General features: G+C 38.6%; 4 protein-coding genes across 5 annotated transcripts; 2 read left to right on the top strand and 2 right to left on the bottom strand.

Annotated features, from left to right (window-relative positions):
• Positions 1 to 73: 73 nt before the first annotated feature.
• On the bottom strand, positions 74 to 13,377 carry LOC149723772 (uncharacterized). Of its 2 annotated transcripts, XM_089893456.1 has the most exons (17): positions 11,724 to 13,377; positions 8,496 to 11,138; positions 8,287 to 8,440; positions 8,125 to 8,234; positions 7,714 to 7,803; positions 7,532 to 7,662; positions 7,055 to 7,204; positions 6,674 to 6,835; positions 6,087 to 6,263; positions 5,804 to 5,920; positions 5,450 to 5,587; positions 5,245 to 5,354; positions 4,453 to 4,660; positions 3,648 to 3,792; positions 3,237 to 3,403; positions 2,709 to 2,879; positions 74 to 1,590 (listed from the first exon to the last, which is right to left on the bottom strand). In XM_089893456.1, exons 1-17 carry the CDS (start codon positions 11,803 to 11,805, stop codon positions 1,312 to 1,314), a joined length of 5,034 nt encoding a protein of 1,677 aa, XP_089749582.1. In that variant the 5' UTR covers positions 11,806 to 13,377; the 3' UTR covers positions 74 to 1,311. The 2 variants fall into 2 exon arrangements, with proteins under 2 accessions (XP_089749582.1, XP_089749583.1); XM_089893457.1 differs by lacking the exons at positions 74 to 1,590; positions 2,709 to 2,879; positions 3,237 to 3,403; positions 5,245 to 5,354 and having other exon boundaries at positions 3,657 to 3,792.
• A 2,670-nt stretch (positions 13,378 to 16,047) lies between these two features.
• On the top strand, positions 16,048 to 20,888 carry LOC149723771 (uncharacterized). The gene is made up of 4 exons (XM_089893464.1): positions 16,048 to 16,266; positions 19,595 to 19,705; positions 19,974 to 20,030; positions 20,292 to 20,888. Exons 1-4 carry the CDS (start codon positions 16,178 to 16,180, stop codon positions 20,644 to 20,646), a joined length of 612 nt encoding a protein of 203 aa, XP_089749590.1. The 5' UTR covers positions 16,048 to 16,177; the 3' UTR covers positions 20,647 to 20,888.
• On the top strand, positions 20,844 to 22,379 carry LOC149723770 (uncharacterized). The gene is made up of 4 exons (XM_089893466.1): positions 20,844 to 20,981; positions 21,305 to 21,409; positions 21,467 to 21,517; positions 21,754 to 22,379. Exons 1-4 carry the CDS (start codon positions 20,899 to 20,901, stop codon positions 22,046 to 22,048), a joined length of 534 nt encoding a protein of 177 aa, XP_089749592.1. The 5' UTR covers positions 20,844 to 20,898; the 3' UTR covers positions 22,049 to 22,379.
• LOC149723769 (alpha-(1,6)-fucosyltransferase-like) lies at positions 22,129 to 25,815 on the bottom strand. Its single transcript, XM_089893467.1, has 8 exons — positions 25,555 to 25,815; positions 25,455 to 25,486; positions 25,287 to 25,387; positions 24,998 to 25,244; positions 23,457 to 23,646; positions 23,200 to 23,409; positions 22,981 to 23,134; positions 22,129 to 22,768 (listed from the first exon to the last, which is right to left on the bottom strand). Exons 1-8 carry the CDS (start codon positions 25,716 to 25,718, stop codon positions 22,475 to 22,477), a joined length of 1,392 nt encoding a protein of 463 aa, XP_089749593.1. The 5' UTR covers positions 25,719 to 25,815; the 3' UTR covers positions 22,129 to 22,474.
• Between the last annotated feature and the right edge of the window lie 9 nt (positions 25,816 to 25,824).

Genomic DNA, 25,824 nt, shown 5'->3' with positions numbered 1-25,824 from the left:
TGCCTGTCACCAATAGGTAATGCGTTCAAGACTTGTCGCTGCTACCATTGTAAACGTATGTGTCCTTGGACAAGAAACTTAACGACAATTGCTCCAACCCAGTGGTCACTAATGGGTTGTCCAAATTATCAGCCATTATACAGAAAACAATCACTCACAGAGTTACATACATTGCAAGCGGGCATGAGTTGTATGGAACACAAAACACCCTGTCATACACCTCGTGCCAGCTTACAAGTTACCGTGTATGTAACTTATTTATCCTCGCATGGTGGGGTTCGGGACACATTAGGGCCGCACGGTTCCGAGCCGAGTACGGCAGATGGAAGTGGAAACCACCTCCGCCCACAACTCATTCCATTTCATCAAGCAGTAAGTAGTTTTACCAATAGCGTGTTTTAACGACTGTCGTTTTGCTGCTAAATCCTTTTTAGGTATTTTAATTAACTTGATCTTCGCTATCGTATTTTAAAGAGATAAATATAAAAAATATATTAAAAATTGTAAACATCCTATAATTAAATAATTTCTTTTCTTTCAAATTTTATCCTAGTTATGTTACATAAGCAAGGTCAATCACATCACAATCTGTAGCTTTTTCAATAAATATATGTCTTTGTTCTTTAACAATGCAAACAAACAATACAGTTTACAATCTTTAATATTTGAGAACAATAAACCCTTTGTTGTAATTGTTTGTTAGAAATAAGTTTTTCATGGAATAACAAAACACGGCAATTTCATGGAATAACAAACGATAGAATTAATATTTTACCGAGATAGGTATTTCAAGTATTACGTTATACTTAGTAGCAAAGTATCTACAATACTGTTTTTAAATAATAGTTTAAAATAAAGATGTGAGAATAAATATCATGATATTGCACAACTCAACAGCGAGCATAAGGTGCCAGATAATGAGAAACAGTTGGTATAATAAATATTAAAGTTTTTACCAGAATATAATTTACATTACATTATATATAATTACCAACAACAGCAGAATATCCATTTTGCGCAAACTCTTTTTACACTGCATTTAAACTTTAAGTACAAATAATGTTTTAACCAGAAGATATTACAACACATCAATTCTGGGAACAACCTGAGCTGAGTATATAATTTCCATTTCAGAAAAACTGTAATTTTACTCATTTTTGCAAAATGTTGCATTCATTTAAAAGTTTTTCCAAGCATTACATTAGTATTACACATCATTGGCTACATCAGTGCCACTGATGCATCTTCACTCCTTAAGTGGTTGAGTCTAGAAGTTGTAACAACAACCATATTCACCTCCACAATGTATTTTCACTCCAACCTTCCATACTCACCATCTGTGACCTTGGAGGTTCCAACCCTCGTAAAGGTGGTAAGTTCAACCTGTTGTTCCTCAACCTCACCATCATCAAGTCGGTTCATCACACTCGTCGTGTCTCCATCGTAGATGTTTAATTGGACATCGTATAAACCCCTCGATTGTGACCTCATAGAGTCGTACACGCCCGCCCATGCTCGGCCGATAGGGAGCCACCATGTGGTTAATATATCTTTACGACGAACACATGTCACATAAAACATCACAATGCCCTGTGTGTTGGTATTGTTAGATGGACGGTTCAAGACTCGTTGCTGCTACCATTGTGGGCGTTTTTGTTCTTGGGCAAGACACTTAACCGCAATTGCTACAACCCAGTGGTCAGTAATGGGTTGTCTAAATTGTCAGCCACACATAAAAATCACACCCACAAAGTTACATATGTGGTAACTTGTAAGCAGGCTTGAGGTGTATGGAACAGAACACCCGTGTTATAACGACTGTCGTTGCCCCACCATGCAAGGATAAATAAGTTACATACGTGGTAACTTGTAAGCGGGCACGAGGTGTATAAAACAGAACACCCATGTTATAACGATTAAGTTACATACGTGGTAACTTGTAAGCGGGCACGAGGTGTATGAAACAGAACACCCGTGTTATAACAACTGTCGTTGCCCACCATGCAAGGATAAATAAGTTACATATGTGGTAACTTGTAAGCGGGCACGAGGTGTATGAAACAGAACACCCGTGTTATAACGACTGACGTTGCCCGCCATACGAGGATAAATAAGTAACATACGTGGTAACTTGTAAGCGGGCACGAGGTGTATGAAACAGAACACCCGTGTTATAACGACTGACGTTGCCCACCATGCAAGGATAAATAAGTTACATATGTGGTAACTTGTAAGCGGGCACGAGGTGTATGAAACAGAACACCCGTGTTATAACGACTGACGTTGCCCGCCATACGAGGATAAATAAGTAACATACGTGGTAACTTGTAAGCGGGCACGAGGTGTATGAAACAGAACACCCGTGTTATAACAACTGTCGTTGCCCACCATGCAAGGATAAATAGGTTACATACATGGTAACTTGTAAGCGGGCACGAGGTGTATGAAATAGAACACCGTGTTATAACGACTGTTGCCCCGCCATGCGAGGATAAATAAGTTACATAAGTGGTAACTTGTAAGCAGACACGAAGTGTATGTAACAGAACACCCGTGTTATAACGACTGTCGTTGCCCCGCCATGCAAAGATAAATAAGTTACATACGTGGTAACTCGTAGCAGGCACGAGGTGTATGAAACAGAACACCCGTGTTATAACAACTGTCGTTGCCCCGCCATGCGAAGATAAACACCCCCCCTTGGTTACCTGCAGAGTGATGCATATTGTGAACAACCACGACGTAACTTTATTGTAAACGACATTGGTTGAAAACACCATAAGGAAGCCAACCATCCATGTAAGACCCAACATAAATATCATGGAGCATGCCAACATTACTTTGTGGGATTTCCTCTGTTTGTTTGCACTCGATCGAATCTATTAGTATGATGTCATAAGGTGTTATTAATTATATATGTATTAATACGAGTTAACTTATATTGTATGTAGGTTTATAAACCAAGCGTTTATTTGACATTTTTACTTGTAGTTTTTACCCATAGCGTGTTATTGTTGTTTTGTTGCTAATCCCCTCGCTTTGTTGTTTTAATTAATTTATCGTATTGAAAGGGATAAATAGAAGTAAGGTTATGTCATAATATGTTTATGATGTCATAATATTTTTATGATATCATAATATGTTTATGATGTCATAATATGTTTATGATATCATAATATGTTTATGATGTCATAATATGTTTATGATGTCATAATATGTTTATGATGTCATAATACCTCAGACTCACGCCAACAAAGCTGGTTTAACACCAAGACAAACACGACTAAATTATTCAACAAAATAATTCCAACAAACAGTAGGAAACCAAAGTAGAGGGACCAACTGTGCAACCAACATACGTTGTCCGCTCTATAATAAGATGGGGGAAGATATTGTGGGTTGCCTGGGAACAAGAATGGATGATAGCAAAGTTAAGTTAAACATAAGTTAAAAATCAGGGGTGACAATATGTAGCAGAGGAAAAGCTGTTTTGGGCCAAAAACAGGGGGTGCTATAACAAAATATCACCTCTGTTTTAAAATTGAGGTGAAATTTAGATCAAAATTTATTGTAGCATTCCCCCAAGGCATCCTTAACATTAAGCCTATTTTTAATTATGACAACACAAGTTGATTATGATGTCATACTTGTTTGTATGATGTCATGATTAGCTCGTTGTTTATCCAGGACACCTAATGTTACCCCTGCGTTGATTGACACGATAATTAACGGAACGCCGTACGCAAATATAGATGATTTCCATGTGTAGTTGGTGGTTGGACGAGGAAACACCTGTGATGGAACAATCGGCATTATGATGTCATATAATCTTTTTGTTACACTGTTTTTTGTCTCACTAAAACACAACAGTAGGACTTACACAAGTACGAAGGATTACACAAGAAAACACAGGAATGTTAATGACGAGTGTTTAAATGTGCGCGTCACACAAATCACGATAATATATAATGTTGCCGAATGCCGGTATATTTTGTTTAAGGTAGCAGCGGTGAATAAAACTGAAGTAAACACTATCGTAATGATGTCATGCACATTTCAAGCTTTATATGATATTCTAGTTTGTTTTAAATAATAATTTAATAAATCCATTTAATTAATAATGACATTATAAGCTTCTTGTTTGTTTATTTTAATTATTCCTGTTGTTGCCACCAGGCATAACTTAATATTAGATGTTCTGGTGATTAAGTTCATTTTGTTACATCCTGATGATGCCTCGCTGTATGTCTCCACGTTGGTCCAATTAAGTACAAGGTTTTTAACCAGAAAAGCAATTTTACACAGTAATACTTTTTGTTAAAAATATCTTTTAGCAAATGTTTGTTTTGCCATTAGCAAAGAGACGAAAATAAAATTGGCTTTTTTTTAAAGATTTCTTTATAATACACCTGGCAGCAACAACATCTACGTTATAATATCCAACCATTAAACCTTAACAAGGCAAACATATAATCTGTTGCTGTAGATTCCCATCCAGAACCAACTTGTAAGGAAGGTGTAATGCAACAGGACAGCTACAAACGTGCACGTAGTTTTGTTGCCAACACTGGGGACTCCAATCATAAACAACAAGTAAGCCACCATGAGGTTGAAGCAAACATGGAGCTGGATCTTTGTGCTCGTTTTGTTTCTTATTTTCCTGGGGTTTTAAGCATGGTAAGTGTGTGTGGTTTATGCTCGCATGGCGGGAAACGACAGCCGTATAACACGGGTGTTCTGTTTTATACACCTCGTGCCCGCTTACAAGTTACCACGTATGTAACCTATTTATCCTCGCATAGCGGGGAACGACAGTCGTTATAACACGGGTGTTCTGTTTCATACACCTCGTGCCCGCTTACAAGTTACCACGTATGTAACCTATTTATCCTCGCATAGCGGGGAACGACAGTCGTTATAACACAAGTGTTCTGTTTCATTCATCTCGTGCCCGCTTACAAGTTACCACGTATGTAACTTTGTAGGTGAATATACTTTTGGGTTTTTTTATGTATGGCTGACAATTTGGACAACCCATTAGTGACCACCGGGTTGAAGCAATTGTCGTTAACGTGTCTTGTCCAAGGACACATACGCCCATATTGGTAGCAGCCTCGAGCCTTGAACCCGTAACCTCTGGGTATGATACAAGCGATATATAACCAATGTGCCACACAACTAAACAAAAAGTTCCTACACCGGGAATCGAACCTAGACCCCCTTGGTGAATGAATCATGACCTACTTGTTCAGCAACAATATGATGATTATTGCGACATAAGCTGCAATACAAACGCTGCATCCAACTTTGCCTGCGATCTCTAAAGCGAAGTCTGCAGGAACCTTTTCAACCGACTGTGATAATATGATTGTTACTTATATATCACCGCATGTGACCAAGTTACCACGAATGTAACTTTGTGGTTGATTATTGGATATATTAAACTTACAACAAGCAGTGCAAAGTTGGTGAGGTGGCTGCATTCACAAGTTGGAGGTTGTTTAGTAACATCAAGTCCACAACCTTCACTTGACCAATCAGATGTTGCAAAATCCCAAAACACACAACGCTGTCTATAGTAGTTAGCCTGCAACATAGAAACATTATACCAGCATCCCTTTACACTGATTTGATGTTGTGTGTTTACTATTGCTTATGTGTTGTATGATTTCAATGCACTCTTATAGTGTTGCCAGCTTTTTTTGCTGGAGTGAACACATATTTTCGATTAGTCACTACTGTATTGCATTTTGCAAACCTATGAAATAAATAGAATGTAACCCCATGTTTGCGTTATACCCACCTCTAAAGTCCCAGGGATGTTCGCTCGACCGTATCGTGTCCGTTCGTTGTTCAACGAGTATACAAGCGGTGGTTTCAGGTTAGGGACTCTCCCTAATCCCAAACTCACAGTTATAACCTGAGTATTATGGTTGGAATTAATTTAACTTATATATCCTTGTGTGGTGTGTCAAAGTGCGACTGCTAAACCTAAAATACGATGTAGAGATTATAATTCATGAGAAACATAAAAATCTTATTAGAATAAACTATAAATATCCAATAAAACAATATAATCCACATACATGGTCAGGTTTGTCCTTTGATGGAAACAACTGTGATGTTGTATGGAAGATGAATGAAGCTCTACCATTGGCTGGGGTTGGTAGGTTTACGGTGATGGGAGAGATATTTGCATCAGAAGTATTGCTGGTGGTGAGGCTGGGTGAGAATATAAGGTCGCCTGCATTGGTGTCTTGGATCTGCGGGGTGTACGAGGTAACTTATATATCCTTGCATGGTGGGCAACTATGGAAGGTATAACACAGATGTTCTTGAACATTTTAGGGTTGTGTAACTTTGCACTAATCATGGTATTTCCATAAACCCATATGTAACCCTTGGAACCTCTAATGTATTTCTCTATGTAAAGCAGCTAATGACCATGTGGGTTATGGATGCCTGGGGTGACATGTAACCTCTGCTTTTGAAACAGGGGTGACATCATATTTAACACCTTGGTTTCAGGCTGACAGTAGCTTTACCCTGCTGTTAAATTTCTATACAACACACATTTTAACAATGTCAACCCAGAATTTTTTATCAAATCCAAACAAGATTATGACTATGATCTCAAAATTTGTTGTGAATAAAATACAGGTACACTTATTACCTGCACTATCATAGTTGGCGTATGAATGGAATATATTTGTTGGTTGTTGAGTTGCACTGATGACGTGAGGAGATTGACATCATGTAGAATAGATGGTGTTGTTAGCAGGTGTGTGATGTGGGACACAGTGGTTATTATGCTTGTTAGTAAAGCTTCAGTCACCTGGGGTATTGTTGTTAATAATGTCGTATTGTGTATTGTGACTTATAGGCACCATACTTTATAAACACAGGAGAGGCAGGGATAGTTAGAGACACAATCCTGTGAAACAAAACTAACTTATTGGTTGTAATGTTTACTGAATAATGCAGTGCAGAAAATTCAAGGGTTGGGCTGCCCACCCTGCCACCCCAGGTTTGGCGCCTATAGTTATAACCTTACAGTATGGTTCATTGTGGTTGCCACGGTGATTGAATCGATGATTGTGACGACTTTGTTTGCTTCGTTTGTTGTAAGTGAGGGTTTGGTTGTCAGGAGTTGAAGTACATTGGCTGTTGATTCTATTTGTACTTGGGTGGCATTAGTTGTGATCTGGGGATTGTGGGGTTATTGTGGTGATATTTATCTCTTTGTGGGGTTATTGTGGTGATATTTATCTCTTTGTGGGGTTATTGTGGTGATATTTATCTCTTTGTGGGGTTATTGTGGTGATATTTATCTCTGCATGACTGCATATGTTTTATTCACCTGTTGCATGTTGCAGCAACTTGGTAAGACTGAAAATTTAAATAATCCATGAGTGATCACTAGGTTAGAGCAATTGTCGTTAAGTGTCTTGCCCCAGTACACCTACACCAACAATGGTAGCAGTGTCGAACCTCGAACCCATAACCTGTGGTCTAGGTTCACGCTACTTACGTTTATGTGCGATAGATCCAGATCACAATCAACCTTCGTGAAAGTGTTATAGTCAAACTTTGAAGTCAACAACAATCCATTGTTTGTCATTAAATTATGTTTGTTGCAAAACATTGAAGCTTCGGCGTATCCTGTTGAAACATTTTGTTCAAATTTATTCAGCGCATATGTTTGGTTTGTACCTTGTTTGCATCTTTGCACTGAATACGATGTTGCTGATTGGTAGGTTGGTGGGAAGGTGAGGTTCATGTAGGTTTGTTCCTCGCACATGGCTGTGGGTGGAAGTTGGTGTTACTTTGTGAGTGAATATTTATCCTCGCATGGCGGAGCAACGACAGTTGTTATAACACAGGTGTTCTGTTTCATACACCTCGTGCCAGCGTACAAGTTACCAAGTATGTAACTTTGTTTGTGATTGTTTTCTGTATGGCTGACAATTTAGACAACCCATTAGTGACCACTGGGTTGAAGCAATTGCAACAATACTCACTTCCAAGTGGGACCTCTTGGCCCGAGGACACACCTACGATGGTAGCATGAAGCTTTGAACCTTTTATCATCAGGTCTAGAGGTATATACACATGTATACTTACTTGGCAATGGGAGGCCGATTAAATATTTGATTTTATTCAACTTTGAATACAATAAATAACTTTGGATCAATTTGTTTGTAGTTGTCCTGCTTCTAACCTGGACCTGGTACCTGTAATGTTGAATGTATGACATGGTATACCTCATGCACTATGTGTACCAACCTAACATTAGTGTCCATTGAGTTGATTATAATCTTTGTAACGTTCTTGTTTTGGAAGTAAAATGCGTTGAACAAAGTTGCTTCAATTTCATCCCTTGGTTGGAAAGTGAGGTTTTGATGCAACAATTGGTGATATTCATGCAGATAATATAAAACTGGGGGAGGTTATGTTAGAATATGTTATGTATATTTATATATATTGGGTAGTACCTGTTGTTGTTGTTGTTGTTATGTTTGTAGGTGTTGTTGTTGTTGTTGTTATGTTTGTAGGTGTTGTTGTTGTTGTTGTTATGTTTGTAGGTGTTGTTGTTGATGTTGTTATGTTTGTAGTTGTTGTTATGTTTGTAGGCGTTGTTGTTGTAATGTTTGTAGGTGTTGTTGTTATGTTTGTAGGTGTTGTTGTTGTTGTTGTTATGTTTGTAGGTGTTGTTGTTGTTGTTATGTTTGTAGGTGTTGTTGTTGTTATGTTTGTAGTTGTTGTTGTTGTTATGTTTGTAGGCGTTGTTATTGTTATGTTTGTAGGTGTTGTTGTTGTTGTTGTTGTTATGTTTGTACGTGTTGTTGTTGTTGTTATGTTTGTAGGTGTTGTTGTTGTTGTTATGTTTGTAGGTGTTGTTGTTGTTGTTATGTTTGTAGGTGTTGTTGTTGTTGTTGTTGTTATGTTTGTAGGTGTTGTTGTTGTTGTTATGTTTGTAGGTGTTGTTGTTGTTGATATGTTTGTAGGTGTTGTTGTTGTTATGTTTGTAGGTGTTGTTGTTGTTATGTTTGTAGGTGTTGTTGTTGTTATGTTTGTAGGCGTTGTTGTTGTTATGTTTGTAGGTGTTGTTGTTGTTATGTTTGTAGGTGTTGTTGTTGTTATGTTTGTAGGTGTTGTTGTTGTTGTTATGTTTGTACGTGTTGTTGTTGTTATGTTTGTAGGTGTTGTTGTTGTTGTTATGTTTGTAGGTGTTTTTGTTGTTATGTTTGTAGGTGTTGTTGTTGTTGTTATGCTTGTAGGTGTTGTTGTTATGTTTGTAGGTGTTGTTGTTGTGGTTGTTATGTTTGTAGGTGTTGTTGTTGTTGTTATGTTTGTAGGTGTTGTTGTTATGTTTGTAGGTGTTGTTGTTGTTATGTTTGTAGGTGTTGTTGTTGTTATGTTTGTAGGCGTTGTTGTTGTTATGTTTGTAGGTGTTGTTGTTGTTGTTATGTTTGTACGTGTTGTTGTTGTTATGTTTGTACGTGTTGTTGTTGTTATGTTTGTAGGTGTTGTTGTTGTTATGTTTGTAGGCGTTGTTGTTGTTATGTTTGTAGGTGTTGTTGTTGTTATGTTTGTAGGTGTTGTTGTTGTTGTTGTTGTTATGTTTGTAGGTGTTGTTGTTATGTTTGTAGGTGTTGTTGTTGTTAGGTTTGTAGGTGTTGTTGTTGTTGTTGTTATGCTTGTAGGTGTTGTTGTTGTTGTTGTTATGCTTGTAGGTGTTGTTGTTGTTATGTTTGTAGGTGTTGTTGTTGTTATGTTTGTAGGTGTTGTTGTTGTTATGTTTGTAGGTGTTGTTGTTATGATTGTAGGTGTTGTTGTGGTTGTGTTTGTAGTTGTTGTTGTTGTTATGTTTGTAGGTGTTGTTGTTGTTGTTATGTTTGTAGGTGTTGTTGTTGTTGTTATGTTTGTAGGTGTTGTTGTTGTTATGTTTGTAGGTGTTGTTGTTGTTGTTATGTTTGTAGGTGTTTTTGTTGTTATGTTTGTAGGTGTTGTTGTTGTTGTTATGTTTGTAGGTGTTGTTGTTGTTGTTATGTTTGTAGGTGTTTTTGTTGTTATGTTTGTAGGTGTTGTTGTTGTTGTTATGTTTGTAGGTGTTGTTGTTGTTGTGTTTGTAGGTGTTGTTGTTGTTGTTATGTTTGTAGGTGTTGTTGTTGTTATGTTTGTAGGTGTTGTTGTTGTTGATATGTTTGTAGGTGTTGTTGTTGTTGTGTTTGTAGGTGTTGTTGTTGTTGTTATGTTTGTAGGTGTTGTTGTTGTTATGTTTGTAGGTGTTGTTGTTGTTATGTTTGTAGGTGTTGTTGTTATGTTTGTAGGTGTTGTTGTTGTTGTTATGTTTGTAGGTGTTGTTGTTGTTGTTATGTTTGTAGGTGTTGTTGTTGTTGTTATGCTTGTAGGTGTTGTTGTTGTTGTGGTTATGTTTGTAGGTGTTGTTGTTATGTTTGTAGGTGTTGTTGTTGTTGTTATGTTTGTAGGTGTTGTTGTTGTTGATATGTTTGTAGGTGTTGTTGTTGTTGTGTTTGTAGGTGTTGTTGTTGTTATGTTTGTAGGTGTTGTTGTTGTTGTTATGTTTGTAGGTGTTGTTGTTATGCTTGTAGGTGTTGTTGTTGTTGTGGTTATGTTTGTAGGTGTTGTTGTTGTTGTTGTGTTTGTAGGTGTTGTTGTTGTTGTTGTTATGTTTGTAGGTGTTGTTGTTGTTGTTATGTTTGTAGGTGCTGTTGTTATGTTTGTAGGTGTTGTTGTTGTTGTTCTGTTTGTATTTGTTGTTGTTGTTGTTATGTTTGTAGGTGTTGTTGTTGTTGTTATGTTTGTAGGTGTTGTTGTTGTTGTTATGTTTGTAGTTGTTGTTGTTGTTGTTATGTTTGTAGGTGTTGTTGTTGTTGTTATGTTTGTAGGTGTTGTTGTTGTTGTTATGTTTGTAGGTGTTGTTGTTGTTATGCTTGTAGGTGTTGTTCTGTTTGTAAGTGTTGTTGTTATGTTTGTTGTTGTTGTTTTGTTTGTAGGTGTTGTTGTTATGTTTGTAGGTGTTGTTATGTTTGTAGGTGTTGTTGTTGTTATGTTTGTAGGTGTTGTTGTGCTTGTAGGTGTTGTTGCGTTAATTTGAACAGCTGTTTGGGCTCCTGCAAACATAAAATAAACCACGATTATGTCATGATTACGTCACGACCACGATTACGTCATGATGTGTCCGAACTTTGTTTGTTAGGCGCGATTACGCGCGTCTTTACATCGTTGTTTCACAATCGTTAGTCTCTGTATATAGCCATAGTGCAAAGTTCGTATTGTCCGTAGTTAGTCTGCTGTTATATTTATCTCATCATAGTTTGTTTGTAATCTGTGTTATAGCTCACTGGCTATGATTAATATGTTTTATCTAAGCAATAAATGTGATATCAAGTACAAGGGTGCAGACTTATTACACTACCACGATTACGTCACTACCAAAATTACGTCATTACCACGCCTTTAAACAGCTCATGCGCGCTGTTGGGTTTGTTTGGAACAATGTTCAAACAATTCCCGTAAGTGACGTAACAACGATAATATTGTGTGCGAAAAATATCGCTTCCAACGTCACAATCATGTTAAGATACGTCACAGTTACAAAACAAACTAATGCCGTCATATTTCGCCGTTTTAATCTTAGTTACGTCATAATACAAACTTATCAATCACAATCATACATTATTACGTCACAAACTCACCTGATTGTTGCGTGACAAACAAGAAACAGATAAATCCTATAATATTCTTCATCGTGTTTACCGGTGGCGCGATTCGAAACATCTGAGTTTCTGCATCTTATTATTCATGGTTTCCTACCTATTGTGACGTCACACACAGATTGACATACCATTGTTACGTAGCTGTGATTGTTATTATCGTTTATCGAGGATATTTCAATTATTTCGTCACTATTCCAACTTACATTATGACGAAATAATAAATTTGTTCGAAATCGCGAGGTTAAAATTATTAACAGTATGACGTTATATATGGGAGTTTATATGTACCTTAATGACGTCACATGCACCCATTATCATGGCATAATGGTAAACGATATATGTTCGAACAAAACGTAAACAAGATACGTATACAGGCGGGTTTCGATCGTTGAAATTAGTGTGTTTCGGTAGATTGCAGGCCATGTTGTATCTTCTATATAGAGGTTCGCGTTGCCAAAAACAGTTTTGTACGTTTTAAAAAGTCAATGTAAAATTATTTTGTAGTATTTTTGTTGTCGAACCATTTACTCGTCGCTGTCTCTTGAATCTGCGGTGCATTCGATACTTGCTGGGACCATTGATTAGGGATTGAAGTGACCAGTTTCACATAACGGTTGTAGGTTTTGCGAAGGCCGTACCTTGCTGTTAAGGTGGTAAACATGTCTAGGCTACCTGTTTCGGATAACATGTCCCCATATGTCATGATACTTTTTCTGCCCATTCCCCGTACAATATTGTCGTTCTTTTTATTAGAACCTGCTTGTTCAACCACAGAGGTTGTTGTCGTACTGGGCAGCTTTCCTTTTGAATCATTTTGAGCCATGATAACAGGTTGGTTCGTAGTGATTGCAACGGAAGCAGTGAATGTTTGTTTCTTTGTAATAGGCGAGAGCCACAGAAATAACAAGAGATCACAGATCTAATGCGTGAGCACGGTATAAACTAATTAGCATAGTATTAATTAACCCTATTACTACAATGGTCGACTGAGATCGATCAAAAACAAATCAAAAGTAACCAACAAAGCGGGTTTCAGTTGCCATTGGTGACTGTGAAGCAGTAGATAGAATGCATTTATTCGTGCATTATAACTCATTAAACTTAAGACGTACAAGAATCGAGAGTTTGGTAAAGAATATGTGTAAATACGCTTTGTACAACTCCTGTACCATGTGCTGACATGTAAACTTACACTAGTTGACCTTGTCGTCGCTTAAATACGTTTGTTTTTGTGAATTTGAATAAACCGTAATCACGCAGTATTATAGGTAATGTTAGAAGTTAATATTATTCATATTGTGGCGGCTGCATAATGATTTATTACAAGCAGTAAACTAAAAGAGCGAAGAAACGAGAGACGCGGTGTTTATACCGAAGATAACGATAAGAAAAATGCACTCGTCTACGCTTCGGTGCACACACGCTAATTCTGCGGTTTTAAATCTGAAAATTTAGTCTAAAAATTATAAATATATATTACGATTTGATTTTAATCAAGAGATTAAAGAAAAATGCCAGAATTGAGAATTAGGATAAGTGCGGAAAAAAATCGCCCTATCAGCAACAACAACAACAAACCCAAGAACAACTGTTCGACGAAAAAGGATCTATATGACCACTACCGTGCTCAAAAAGAATAGAACGCTCATCTCCAATGTCGGTAAAGGAAAAAGCTGATACACTGTCTCTCTTTTGCGAGTCGTTCCCGTTTACTATTGTAGTTAATGGAATCCAGGCCGTTTTATGTAGTTTTTCTTCGTTTTTTTGACTTCATTTAAATTTATAGGGAAAAGTAGCTATTTCCAAATATATATATAATTCTAACAAACCGCTTGTTTGAACGTTTTTATTTAAATGTTTTAAATTTCCTAAACGAATGAATGATTGAAAGTTTATTTCGTCTTTTTGGTCATGATAACGAAGAACAAGAGAGTTGACAAAAAGCGAAAAAACGGGTAGTAACGGTAAAACAACAGTTGTTAAAACACGCTTGTTGATAAAAAAGAAAGAAATAATGTTTTGGATAAAAGGCGTGACCGTTACACCCTACAGACGATACAATGTCAAAATTAAATAAATAACATTTAATTAAACATATTAAAGTTCTGATTGGAAGAAAAGTGTGCGTAAGGACACAACCCGTACAAGGGGGGGAGTCGGCCTTAAAGAAGATTGATCCAAAGATTTAAACAAGCGCTAAACTGTAAGCGTTAACCTATCAAATAACTAAACTGGCCTAATAAACTGGAATAGTTAGTGTAGTTTTTAAAATAAACAGCTAAAACCTCCTAAAATCACTATGCGCCTATCTTTTACAATGGAGACGAAGTGAAATGGGGACGGAGTTGGCAGTCACGTGAATAGAAAAAAAGAATATATCATGGTTTTGGGCAGTTGCGCGTTCTGCTCTTTATTTCTATTGCTAGAGCCAAGAAGAGCGCATAGGATGTGTTTCGGAACAACAAATAAATCAATGGTTTTCCAGGGCGCTGAGTAATTTGGATCGAGTAGATGCTTAATGGTACGACTTCTTATAGCGGTTATGTCGCACATCAATCATGTTAATGCCACCATTTTCAAAACCGTTGATTAGCACTGTACGTTTTACTCTTTCCCACCCCGAGCCCCAAAGGAAACTGTAACTCGTTCTGTTTAGTTTACGAATAAATGACTCTGGGACCAGGGCTGGCACCATACTGAGTTTGTACAGTAATGTTGGAATGAGTAGACTTTTGATGATGGTAACTCTACCCAGGAGTGTCAGTCCACGTTGCGACCATATGTTAACAATTCGTTGAATATTTTCCAGTTTGCCGTCGAAGTTTATCTTGAATAGTGATGAGTTGCTGTTACTTACGGGTATGGTTACTCCCAAATAAGTGAAGGTGTTTGTGACCACGTCAGTTTTGTTCTATTCAGTGGTTTGTGATAAAGTGGTTAGCGCGCCTGCCTGTAACCCAGAGGTAATGGGTTCAAGGCTTGTCGCTGCTACCATTGTGGGCGTATGTGTCCTTGGGCAAGACACTTAACGACAATTGCTCCAACCCAGTGGTTACTAATGGGTTGTCAAAATTATCAGTCATATATAAAAAAAATAAAAAATAAAATAAAAAAAAATAAAAAAATAATCACCCACAAAGTAACATACATGGTAACTCGTAAACTGGCACGAGGTGTATAAACACCAGTCTGATAACGACTGTGGTTTTCCAGCCACGCGAGGATAAAGTCAGTTGCATTCATTCATTCATTCATTGTCATTGACTTGTTATTGTTAAATTTGCATCCGGATAGATCGCCAAACAATCCCAGAACTTTTATTGTCGCTGTGATTAATTCTGTTGTTCCATCAGTTACAATTAGGGTGTCATCCGCATACATCGAAACTTTGTAGGTAACTTCGTTTATGGTGATGCCTTTAATTTGTTTACTGATTTGAATCGCCAGCCCCAGTGTTTCGATTACCAACAGGAATAACGTTGGTGAAAGCGGGTCTCCTTGTCTGACATCTCTTCTAACCTGAAATGATTTTGATATTCTATTGTTGTTGATCACAACACCGGTGGCATTATTATATAGAGTGGAGATCATGTGCTGTAGATGTGTTCCGAATCCAAAGCTTGCCAACGTAAGGTGTAAGAACTCCCAGGTTATCGAGTCGAATGCTTTCTTTAAATCCAGTGCGAGTAAAGCGCCTGGTAACTTTCTGGAGTCTGCATAAAATATTTTAGGAATACAAAGGGCGTCGATAAACCGTTGTGTGAAAGCCGTGTATGTAGAAGGACATGGGTATAAAGTTTCGAAATAGCTAGTTAAAGAACTAAGTATTTCGTCCAAATCTGTGATCTCCTTATCAGCTGATGTTACAAGGCAGCGTATAATTTCCCTCTTTGCCGTTCCAACCCAAGAAAGTATTTTGTATTTTACTCTCCATGTTTCGCCAATTTTGCACGACTTCTTAGTCTGAGTTCGTCTAGTTGTTTCTGGAGATCACTACCTTGATGGATGATAGCTCTCTGTGTTGTGGTTGAACAGAACTGGGTTGGGTCGATTTCTTGGAGATCTCTTCTTCAAGTGTAAGTTGCACTTTTTGGTTCTTTCGACGTAACCGTGAGCTGTATTGGATGCATATTCCAAAGATACATAAACCCACAGCGGAAACATCTAACCGCGTGTGTAACTTTGTGGGTGATTATGATTGATGCACTCACGCTTACAAGACAGTAAGATGATACTTGTACCATAGAAAACTATAATTACTTATAAATATAAGTTGTCTATGCTTGTACATAAAGATATCTGACATCTGTATCCCAGCTTCACATCTACAATGATTGCTCCCCGATATAAGAGGCACTCACACGGTAACATGTTCGGGGATTCCCCATTGGTATAAACTTAATGACTCATCAAAAACAAATTTAATCAAAACAATGAATCGAATATTCGCCCGAAAACTTTATAATATTTCCCAAACACGTCGACTTTCGGGGAAAATGTCGCCCAAACTTACAAGCTACAGGTTGGTGGTTTGTGTTTAATTTACTGATGCTGTTGCTTGGGCAAGTTACATACCGCCGATACCGGTAGTTTATACGTGGTAACTTGTAAGCGAGCACGAGGTGTATAAAACAGAACACCCTTGTTATAACAACTGTCGTTACCCCGCCATGCGAGGATGAATAAGTTACAAACGTGGTAACTCGTAAGCGGGCATGAGGTGTATGAAACAGAACACCCGTGTTATAACGACTGTCGTTTCCCCGCCATGCGAGGATGAATAAGTTACAAACGTGGTAACTCGTAAGCGGGCATGAGGTGTATGAAACAGAACACCCGTGTTATAACGACTGTCGTTTCCCCGCCATGCGAGGATGAATAAGTTACAAACGTGGTAACTCGTAAGCGGGCATGAGGTGTATGAAACAGAACACCCGTGTTATAACGATTGTCGTTGCCCCGCCATGCGAGGATAAATAAGTTACATACGTGCTAACTTGTAAGCGGGCATGAGGTGTATGAAACAGAACACCCGTGTTATAACGACTGTCGTTGCCCCACCATGCGAGGATAAATAAGTTACATACGTGGTAACTTGTAAGCGGGAACGAGGTGTATCAAACAGAACACTCGTGTTATAACGACTGTCGTTACCCCGCCATGCAAGGATAAATAAGTTACATACGCAGTAACTTGTAAGCGGGTACGAGGTGTATGAAACAGAACACCCGTGTTATAACGACTGTCGTTGCCCCGCCATGCGAAGATAAATAAGTTACATACGTGGTAACTTGTAAGCTGGCACGAGGTGTATGAAACAGAACACCCATGTTATAACGACTTTCGTTGCTCCGCTATGCGAGGATAAATAAGTTACATACATGGTAACTTGTAAGCGGGCACAAGGTGTATGAAACAGAACACCCGTGTTATAACGACTGTCGTTGCCCCACCATGCGAGGATAAATAAGTTACATACGTTGTAACTCGTAAGCTGGCACAAGGTGTATGAAACAGAACACCTGTGTTATAACGAATGTTGTTGCCCTGCCATGCAAGGATAAATAAGTTACATACGTGGTAACTTGTGAGCGGGCACGAGGTGTATGAAACAGAACACCCGTGTTATAACGACTGTCGTTGCCCCGCCATGCGAGGATAAATAAGTTACATACGTGGGAACTTGTAAGCGGGCACAAGGTGTATAAAACAGAACACCCGTGTTATAACGACTGTCGTTGCCCTGCCATGCAAGGATAAATAAGTTACATACGTGGTAACTTGTAAGCGGGAACGAGGTGTATGAAACAGAACACCCGTGTTATAATGACTGTCGTTGCCCCGCCCTGCGAGGATAAATAAGTTACATACGTGGGAACTTGTAAGCGGGCACAAGGTGTATGAAACAGAACACCCGTGTTATAACGACTGTCGTTGCCCCGCCATGCGAGGATAAATAAGTTACATACGTGGTAACTTGTAAGCGGGAACGAGATGTATGAAACAGAACACCCGTGTTATAACGACTGTCGTTGCCCCGCCATGCGAGGATAAATAAGTTACATACGTGGTAACTCGTAAGCGGGCACAAGGTGTATGAAACAGAACACCCGTGTTTTAACGACTGTCGTTGCCCCGCCATGCGAGGATAAATAAGTTACATACGTGGGAACTTGTAAGCGGGCACAAGGTGTATGAAACAGAACACCCGTGGTATAACGACTGTCGTTGCCCTGCCATGCAAGGATAAATAAGTTACATACGTGGTAACTTGTAAGCGGGCACGAGGTGTATGAAACAGAACACCCGTGTTATAACGACTGTCGTTGCCCTGCCATGCAAGGATAAATAAGTTACATACGTGGGAACTTGTAAGCGGGCACAAGGTGTATGAAACAGAACACCCGTGTTATAACGACTGTCGTTGCCCTGCCATGCAAGGATAAATAAGTTACATACGTGGTAACTCGTAAGCGGGCACAAGGTGTATGAAACAGAACACCCGTGTTATAACGACTGTCGTTGCCCCGCCATGGCGAGGATAAATAAGTTACATACGTGGTAACTCGTAAGCGGGCACAAGGTGTATGAAACAGAACACCCGTGTTATAACGACTGTCGTTGCCCCGCCATGCGAGGATAAATAAGTTACATACGTGGGAAATTGTAAGCGGGCACAAGGTGTATGAAACAGAACACCCGTGTTATAACGACTGTCGTTGCCCCGCCATGCGAGGATAAATAAGTTACATACGTGGGAAATTGTAAGCGGGCACAAGGTGTATGAAACAGAACACCCGTGTTATAACGACTGTCGTTGCCCCACCATGCGAGGATAAATAAGTTACATACGTGGTAACTCGTAAGCGGGCACAAGGTGTATGAAACAGAACACCCGTGTTATAACGACTGTCGTTGCCCCGCCATGCGAGGATAAATAAGTTACATACGTGGGAACTTGTAAGCGGGCACAAGGTGTATGAAACAGAACACCCGTGTTATCACGACTGCCGTTGCCCCTCCATGCGAGGATAAATAAATAACATACGTGGTAACTTGTAAGCGGGCACAACGTGTATGGAACAGAACACCCGTGTTTTAACGACTTTCGTTGCCCCGCCATGCAAGGATAAATAAGTTACATACGTGGTAACTTGTCAGCGGGAACGAGGTGTATGAAACAGAACACCCGTGTTATAATGACTGTCGTTGCCCCGCCCTGCGAGGATAAATAAGTTACATACGTGGGAACTTGTAAGCGGGCACAAGGTGTATGAAACAGAACACCCGTGTTATAACGACTGTCGTTGCCCCACCATGCGAGGATAAATAAGTTACATACGTGGTAACTCGTAAGCGGGCACAAGGTGTATGAAACAGAACACCCGTGTTATAACGACTGTCGTTGCCCTGCCATGCAAGGATAAATAAGTTACATACGTGGTAACTTGTAAGCGGGAACGAGGTGTATGAAACAGAACACCCGTGTTATAACGACTGTCGTTGCCCCGCCATGCGAGGATAAATAAGTTACATACGTGGTAACTCGTAAGCGGGCACAAGGTGTATGAAACAGAACACCCGTGTTATAACGACTGTCGTTGCCCTGCCATGCAAGGATAAATAAGTTACATACGTGGTAACTTGTAAGCGGGCACGAGGTGTATGAAACAGAACACCTGTGTTATAACGAGTGTCGTTGCCCCGCCATGCGAGGATAAATAAGTTACATACGTGGTAACTCGTAAGCGGGCACAAGGTGTATGAAACAGAACACCCGTGTTATATCTACTGTCGTTGCCCCGCCATGCGAGGATAAATAAGTTAAATTTGTTTAAATCGTTTCTTAGATATTTTCTGCCGATCCAGACACGTTGGGCGGACAATGATAATTACGGCCACATAAACAACTCTGTTTATCATTACTACGTCGATACTATTGTTAACAACTACCTTATATGGTAAGTATTTTGATGTCATTGCATGTTAGGTTTGACTCAAGTAGTTTTTACCCATAGCATGTTTTAAAAATGATCGTTTTGCTGTTAAATTTCATTCTCTTTGTTGTTTGGATTAATTTGATCTTTGCTTTTGTATTGGAAGAGATTAACACATTTTAGTCCACATCACATTATTCCAATAAATGAAAATAAAGAGATAAATAATTATGTGTATGTAAGGTGTTATAACAAAGCTTATTGTTTTTCATCTATTATGATGGATCTACAGGTATTGTGACATCACAGAGGGCATTGGTTGGATGGTTGAGACGCAATGTTCATACAGGTGATTCATAATAGTTTACTAGCAGAAGCTTGGAATTCTATCATTTTTATAAATAATTAACAACGGTCAATGGGAGTTGTAAGCATATGTTTTATATTTCTTTAAATATTAATATTATTCGTTTACCACCAAATGAAAGAGAAAATAGAATGAAAAGTTATCCCATCTTCCCCCACCCTGCTATATATATATAAAGATACCGCACATCGTACACAAACCATGTAACTCGTAAACGAACGCTAACAATTTGTATATTCATAGAAATCCTCTACATTATCCACAAGTGGTCCTCGGTGGGCTCGCCATCACCAAGGTAGGGACATCTAGTGTCCATTATTCCGTCGGATTCTTCGAGCCATTGTTTAAATATTCGGGAATTATTGAGGGGGGAGACCCGCTACTTGAACTGAAGATTGGCTCGCAAGGAATCTTAGTTTCGCCGAGCCACCCCGACAAATACGATGACATCGGCAAATATTATCGCACGGAAGCATCAGTTGTGGGGAGTCCCGTTCATGTGTTTGTCGACAAACAAACAAACCGACCTGTCAATCAACTGAACCAAAAGTTTCGCGAAAATCTTGAAAAATTGACGACTTTTAAAACCAAGCTTTGAAAAAATTAATTAGTTTTAATTTAATTATTAAATGAAACTTATTTATTCATGCGTGGTGGAGCAACGAGCCAATGACAGTTGTTAAGTATCTTGCTCAAGTACGCATACATCCACAATGGTAGCAGCATCGAGCCTCGAACCTGTCACCTCTGGGCTGGTGACAAGTGCTTTAACCACTGAGCCATGACGACATTTTAATTAATTAATTTAATGATAATTAAACATGTTTGTTGATTAACAGAGTTAAGGTCGATGTTTAAATTAAACTTACCATTGTTCCTTGTTATGAGGTCACAATCAACAAAAGGAAAACAATGGGATTTACGGAACTACAAGTACGTTGTGATGTCATAATATAACTTATATCATTTTGTACTGAAACTTGTTGTTAATTATATCAAGGTGAAAGATGGGATGACAGTAGTTATAACATGACTGTGAAAAACGTAACAGACAAAATTAATTCCTACCAATTGTATATAAAAGAAATATATTTCGTCTAAATGGCATCGTCAGTCTCGTATTCAAATAGAATTCTAGTCTGTCACGTTTTCGTAGCACCAGATCCTTACTGTGATCAGGGTCGGATTTGTAGAGTTTATTAAAGTTATATTATGTGGTTATGTAGAAATAAACAAACAGTTCATTCACATTCCAGGTACTTTATCCCATTCATGAGTAGGTGGTCGGATGTGGGATGCGACGGGACAGTCGATAAATCAACTTATTTCACGTTTGCTGGGACTATTGTGATGTCATACACGTGATTATTATGATGTAATAATCATTATGACATCATCATTGAATTGTTTTGTCACAGAGGCAAGTTTGATGAGAAACAATTTACTGTGGATATGTCGTGTAAGCACAGGTGGGTGGTTATTATTAATAACATTTTATTCTAACAAAACCATTGCAAACACCAAGAACACAACAGACCTGCAACTGCTTTGATTGTAAACTCCATTTTGAAAAACAAAAATAGGTAGTTATAACAGTACACCAAATATATAGATAACAGTACACAAGTAATCGACCCAGCCAAGTGGTCAGCCAGGGCTTGAGAAGCATTTAGAAGTTGTTTAATAGTAACCTTACAAACCACAGGGCATTGCTTCACCACCCTGGTTTGTTCCTCGGTGGGGTTGGGGTGGAGAGGGTGGGTAAATCAAGCGTGGTTTACAATATCGGGGTTTTTAACCCTGTCGCTAAATTCACCCTAGAGTTGGATCATAACGGGGAGTTTCCCTCCCAACCCACTATGACATCACTAAGGAGTTTGTTTGATGAACAACCAGCAGCAGTGATGCGATGCGTGAATGTGTTTGTGGACGAGGAACATAAACCTCTTGCAGTGTTGCCAACATATATTTATGATCATCTCAAACATATCATGTTTTAATGATGTATAGGGGCCACAACAGGAGCTGTTTTAAGCTTGACACTGAGGCTATAACATGTCATGTTTTAATTTCTGAATCATAATGTTTTTAACTTTTATTACGCTTCTGTTCATAATATATGATTTGTATTATTTCTAAACCGTGCCAAATATTGATGGGTGAATAATGTTTATTTGGTTAAGTCATAATTAATCAAGTTTGATGCTCGTTAATTATCTTACAATTAAGCAACGTTTCCCCCCCCCTTCATAAGCAGGTGGGGGTGGCATGTTACCCCTATGTTACACCTACATTTAGAATGTATAAGTTTTATTAAAATTAAATCAAACATTTTTGTTGTTTTTTTTTTGTATGGTTGACAACTAGGACAACTAACAAGAAACCACTGGAACAAATGATATTAATTATATTTAAATCCAAATTATTTACAAAAAGTTAGTTTGTAATTCCACCACGTGATCTGGGTAATACCCTCTCTCCCGCGTTGACCTTTTGACCCCAAACCAAAGGTCATCTTTCCACTTCCTATGTAGGGGATCCACCCTGTCACCCACCGACAACGTTAGTTCTGATGATGTCGCCCCCGTGTGGGGTAATACGACGATATGGTTGGTCGGAAACTTTCGTCGATGAAAGTTATATGATCGGTCAAGCGATAATAATCTGTTTGTGACGTCACCATACCTTTGTTGCATGAGTTCAAAGGTCAACCTACATATCTGTTGACCAATCACGTTACAGGTTGTTGTGATGTCATATATAGGCACCAAACCTGGGGTGGCAGGGTGGGCAGGCCAACCCTTGAATTTTCTGCACTGTATTAAGCAGTAAACATTACAACCATTAAGTTAGATTTGTTTCACAGGATTGTGTGTCTAACTATCCCTGCCTCCCCTGTTTTGGCGCCTATGCGTCATAGTCACGTGCTTACGTTTGACGTCATCGTGCAAATGACGTAATCGCATTCCACAAGCCGCATAATGTCCATTGTGACGTATTGAATCCCACCAGCAGTGTGACGTAACAACTTATCGTTCCCCATCGCTGCGCTTTCTCGATCGTGTATTATGACGTAATGAGGATATCTGTTGGCAACAATCGTCGCATTTTGACGTCATTGAGTAACAATCATCTCTGTATGACGTCATACCTTTGTATCATTTCATCGATGACTGTGACGTCGTCAGTAGCAACAAACACCTTACGCGTCTCGCTTGATCCATGGATGGGTGATTCCCCTTTACCGAGTCTAATATCGATGTCTCTCCGCTGATACCACTTCTCCACGTGCCTCATATATTCATCCGCGTCATAGAATTGAGATTCGCGATTTACTTTGTCGCTTCTTCGAACGTGGATCCTATACCTCATTGTTATGCATTGTGACGTCATATTAACCGCAATTACCCCACTATGACGTCACTGAAGTGCTGTTCGATGCTTCGATCGACCTCGCGTCTCATATCCGGTTGCAACGTCATCAAGTATGACGTCACTTGCCCCACCCACCACGTCATAGGGTTGCTATGGAGACGATTCACTGTTTGCGTCACTTCAGGAGGTAATGACGTCATCGAATATTCAAAACTCGGTTTTTCTAAGAACGTCAAATATCGAAAATAGTAAGTTTTATTTGTGGTGATTATGATCGGTTAGGAGCTTAATACTACACGCTTCTATAAACGCATGCAAACGTTGGACTTGTTGGGCACGTTAGTGGTCATATATATAGATCCTTTTTCGTCGAACAGTTGTTCTTGTTTTTTTCGCGATTTTTTTTCGCACTTATCTCAATTCTTAATTCTAGAATTTTCTTTATTCTCTTGATTTAAATCAAATCATAATATATATTTATATTTTTTAGACTGAATTTTCAGATTTAAAACCGCACGATGAGCGATTAATTAACGATTACTTTCCTCGTGTACTTAAAACACTTTCTGGGAGTTTGGCGGGAAACGACGGTACGTGTTGTATCCGCACAACGATTCACGACTGAATCAAACTATTAGCATTTATGTGGGGACGCATTAAATGCACTACTCTTATACCGTATTATCATTGATCGTAATTGAAACATTATTTTTAATTCAACATCATATGATTAATATTAACTTCTAACATTACCTAATTACTGCGTGATTACGGTTTGTCAAAATTCATAAAAACAAACGTTTTTAAGCGACGACAACGTTAACTAGTGTAAGTTTACAATAAACACATGGTACAGGAGTTGTACAAAGCGCATTTACACATATTCTTTACCAATCACCCAATCCTCATACGTCATAAGTTTCATTAGTTATAATACATGTATAAATACATTCTGCCTACTGCTCCACAGTCACCAATGGCGACTAGAACCCGTTTTGTTGGTTACTTTAGATTTGTTTTTGATCGAGCTCAGTCGACCGTTGTAGTAAAAGGATTAATTAATATAGCAGGGTGGGGGTAGATGGGACACCTTTTCATTTTGTTTTCTCTTTTCATTTGGTAGTAAACAAAGAACATTTAATGAATTATAAAACTGTATCTTCACGACTTCCACATACCGTTGTTAATTGATTAAAACACGATCAGGCTATTTGGATGTTATGTGTTAAAGGTGTCCCATCTTCCCCGACTCTACTATCTTATGCTAATTAGTTTAAAACGTGTTCATTCATTAGATCTGTGATCTCTTGTTCAGGATAAAACATATAATATCAGTCCATTCAAACATAGAGGTTATTACGTCATATACTCGTGGTAAAAACTTTACAGGGTCTGAAACGTTGTGATAATAATAATAACTTTTGTTTGTGTTATGGGTTACGGTTGTGAAAATTAATAATAATTGAAACGAAACAACTGTTGCTAAAACACGTCTACGGTTAAACACTTTTACATTTAATTGGAAGAAACAAGCGTGGTCGCATTGTTAGTATATTATGACGTCATAAACTCACCAATCTTTTTAAGATCCTCGCCCAACGTCACAGTTGGGCATACGTCACTAACCGGAAGTATGATTTGTCGTAACTTCCGGTAGCTTTGTTCACCAAAGAACCCCCTGTGATCGACCCCTACTACGGTGGTAAGGTTCCTACTCATGGCGGTAAGCATACACGATGCAAGTTGATGAATGTTACAAACTAATCCACATGATAAAGGGTGGCATACGTAGGTGTTGACGTCACTACAATCTTCCCTGGACTGTATAAGGGTTAGATGCCGTCATGAAGTACGTCATAATACCTGTATCTGACGTAACAATCGTTGAACAATGTCTCCCATTCTTCTGAGTTCGGCGTTCTTTAACGCTGTGACGTCATCAAAGCTACGCGTGTTCGGACAATCTGTAGATTTGTTACGTCATACATACTATGACTCCATTTATATAATGACGTCATAACCCATACTTACCTTCCGTCACCCTGACGTAACGAACTTTGTTTCTGTAACAAACAGCATGATTAACAACAACCCACCTTAACAAACCACCCCACTCCTATTGTTACATCACCTTGATCCATTGTCATGGTATATGACGTACAATCCAAGTTGAAACGTAACAAGCAATATTATAATACGTAACAAACGAACCATTGCTGTATAATGAAAATAACGCGTTAGTGCGCTTCCGTTTATTGTATTGTTAAGAAACAATACGTAGAGTATATAGGCCATGGGAAATAGCGATGAACGCGAATTTGTGATGTGACAGTAAACGTGAAAGTTAATAAATATACTTTTGTGTCTTAAGACCACTTGATTTTCTAAACACCTCATGCTC

This window comes from Ciona robusta, unplaced genomic scaffold (genome assembly GCF_009617815.1).
Source record: "Ciona robusta unplaced genomic scaffold, ASM961781v2 AP042743.1".
Taxonomy (NCBI): domain Eukaryota; kingdom Metazoa; phylum Chordata; class Ascidiacea; order Phlebobranchia; family Cionidae; genus Ciona; species Ciona robusta.
The sequence above is the reverse complement of the archived record's forward strand: the minus strand, read 5'-3'. Positions and strand labels throughout refer to the sequence as shown.

Bases quoted from the DNA above. Each gene is read 5' to 3' on its own strand.
- LOC149723772 (XM_089893456.1), bottom strand. From the start codon at position 11,805: ATGTTTCGAATCGCGCCACCGGTAAACACGATGAAGAATATTATAGGA. The intron at 5,588-5,803 runs GTGGGTATAACG...TCTATGTTGCAG, and splicing joins ACATCCCTGGGACTTTAGAG to GCTAACTACTATAGACAGCG. The intron at 5,355-5,449 runs GTAAGTTTAATA...ATATTATCACAG, and splicing joins CCAACTTTGCACTGCTTGTT to TCGGTTGAAAAGGTTCCTGC.
- LOC149723771 (XM_089893464.1), top strand. From the start codon at position 16,178: ATGAATCGAATATTCGCCCGAAAACTTTATAATATTTCCCAAACACGT. The intron at 16,267-19,594 runs GTTGGTGGTTTG...ATCGTTTCTTAG, and splicing joins CCCAAACTTACAAGCTACAG to ATATTTTCTGCCGATCCAGA. The intron at 19,706-19,973 runs GTAAGTATTTTG...ATGGATCTACAG, and splicing joins GTTAACAACTACCTTATATG to GTATTGTGACATCACAGAGG.
- LOC149723770 (XM_089893466.1), top strand. From the start codon at position 20,899: ATGTTTAAATTAAACTTACCATTGTTCCTTGTTATGAGGTCACAATCA. The intron at 20,982-21,304 runs GTACGTTGTGAT...TTCACATTCCAG, and splicing joins TGGGATTTACGGAACTACAA to GTACTTTATCCCATTCATGA. The intron at 21,410-21,466 runs GTGATTATTATG...GTTTTGTCACAG, and splicing joins ACTATTGTGATGTCATACAC to AGGCAAGTTTGATGAGAAAC.
- LOC149723769 (XM_089893467.1), bottom strand. From the start codon at position 25,718: ATGGCCTATATACTCTACGTATTGTTTCTTAACAATACAATAAACGGA. The intron at 25,245-25,286 runs GTATTATGACGT...ACCCTTATACAG, and splicing joins GATTGTTACGTCAGATACAG to TCCAGGGAAGATTGTAGTGA. The intron at 23,410-23,456 runs GTAATTGCGGTT...AATGAGGTATAG, and splicing joins TTCAGTGACGTCATAGTGGG to GATCCACGTTCGAAGAAGCG.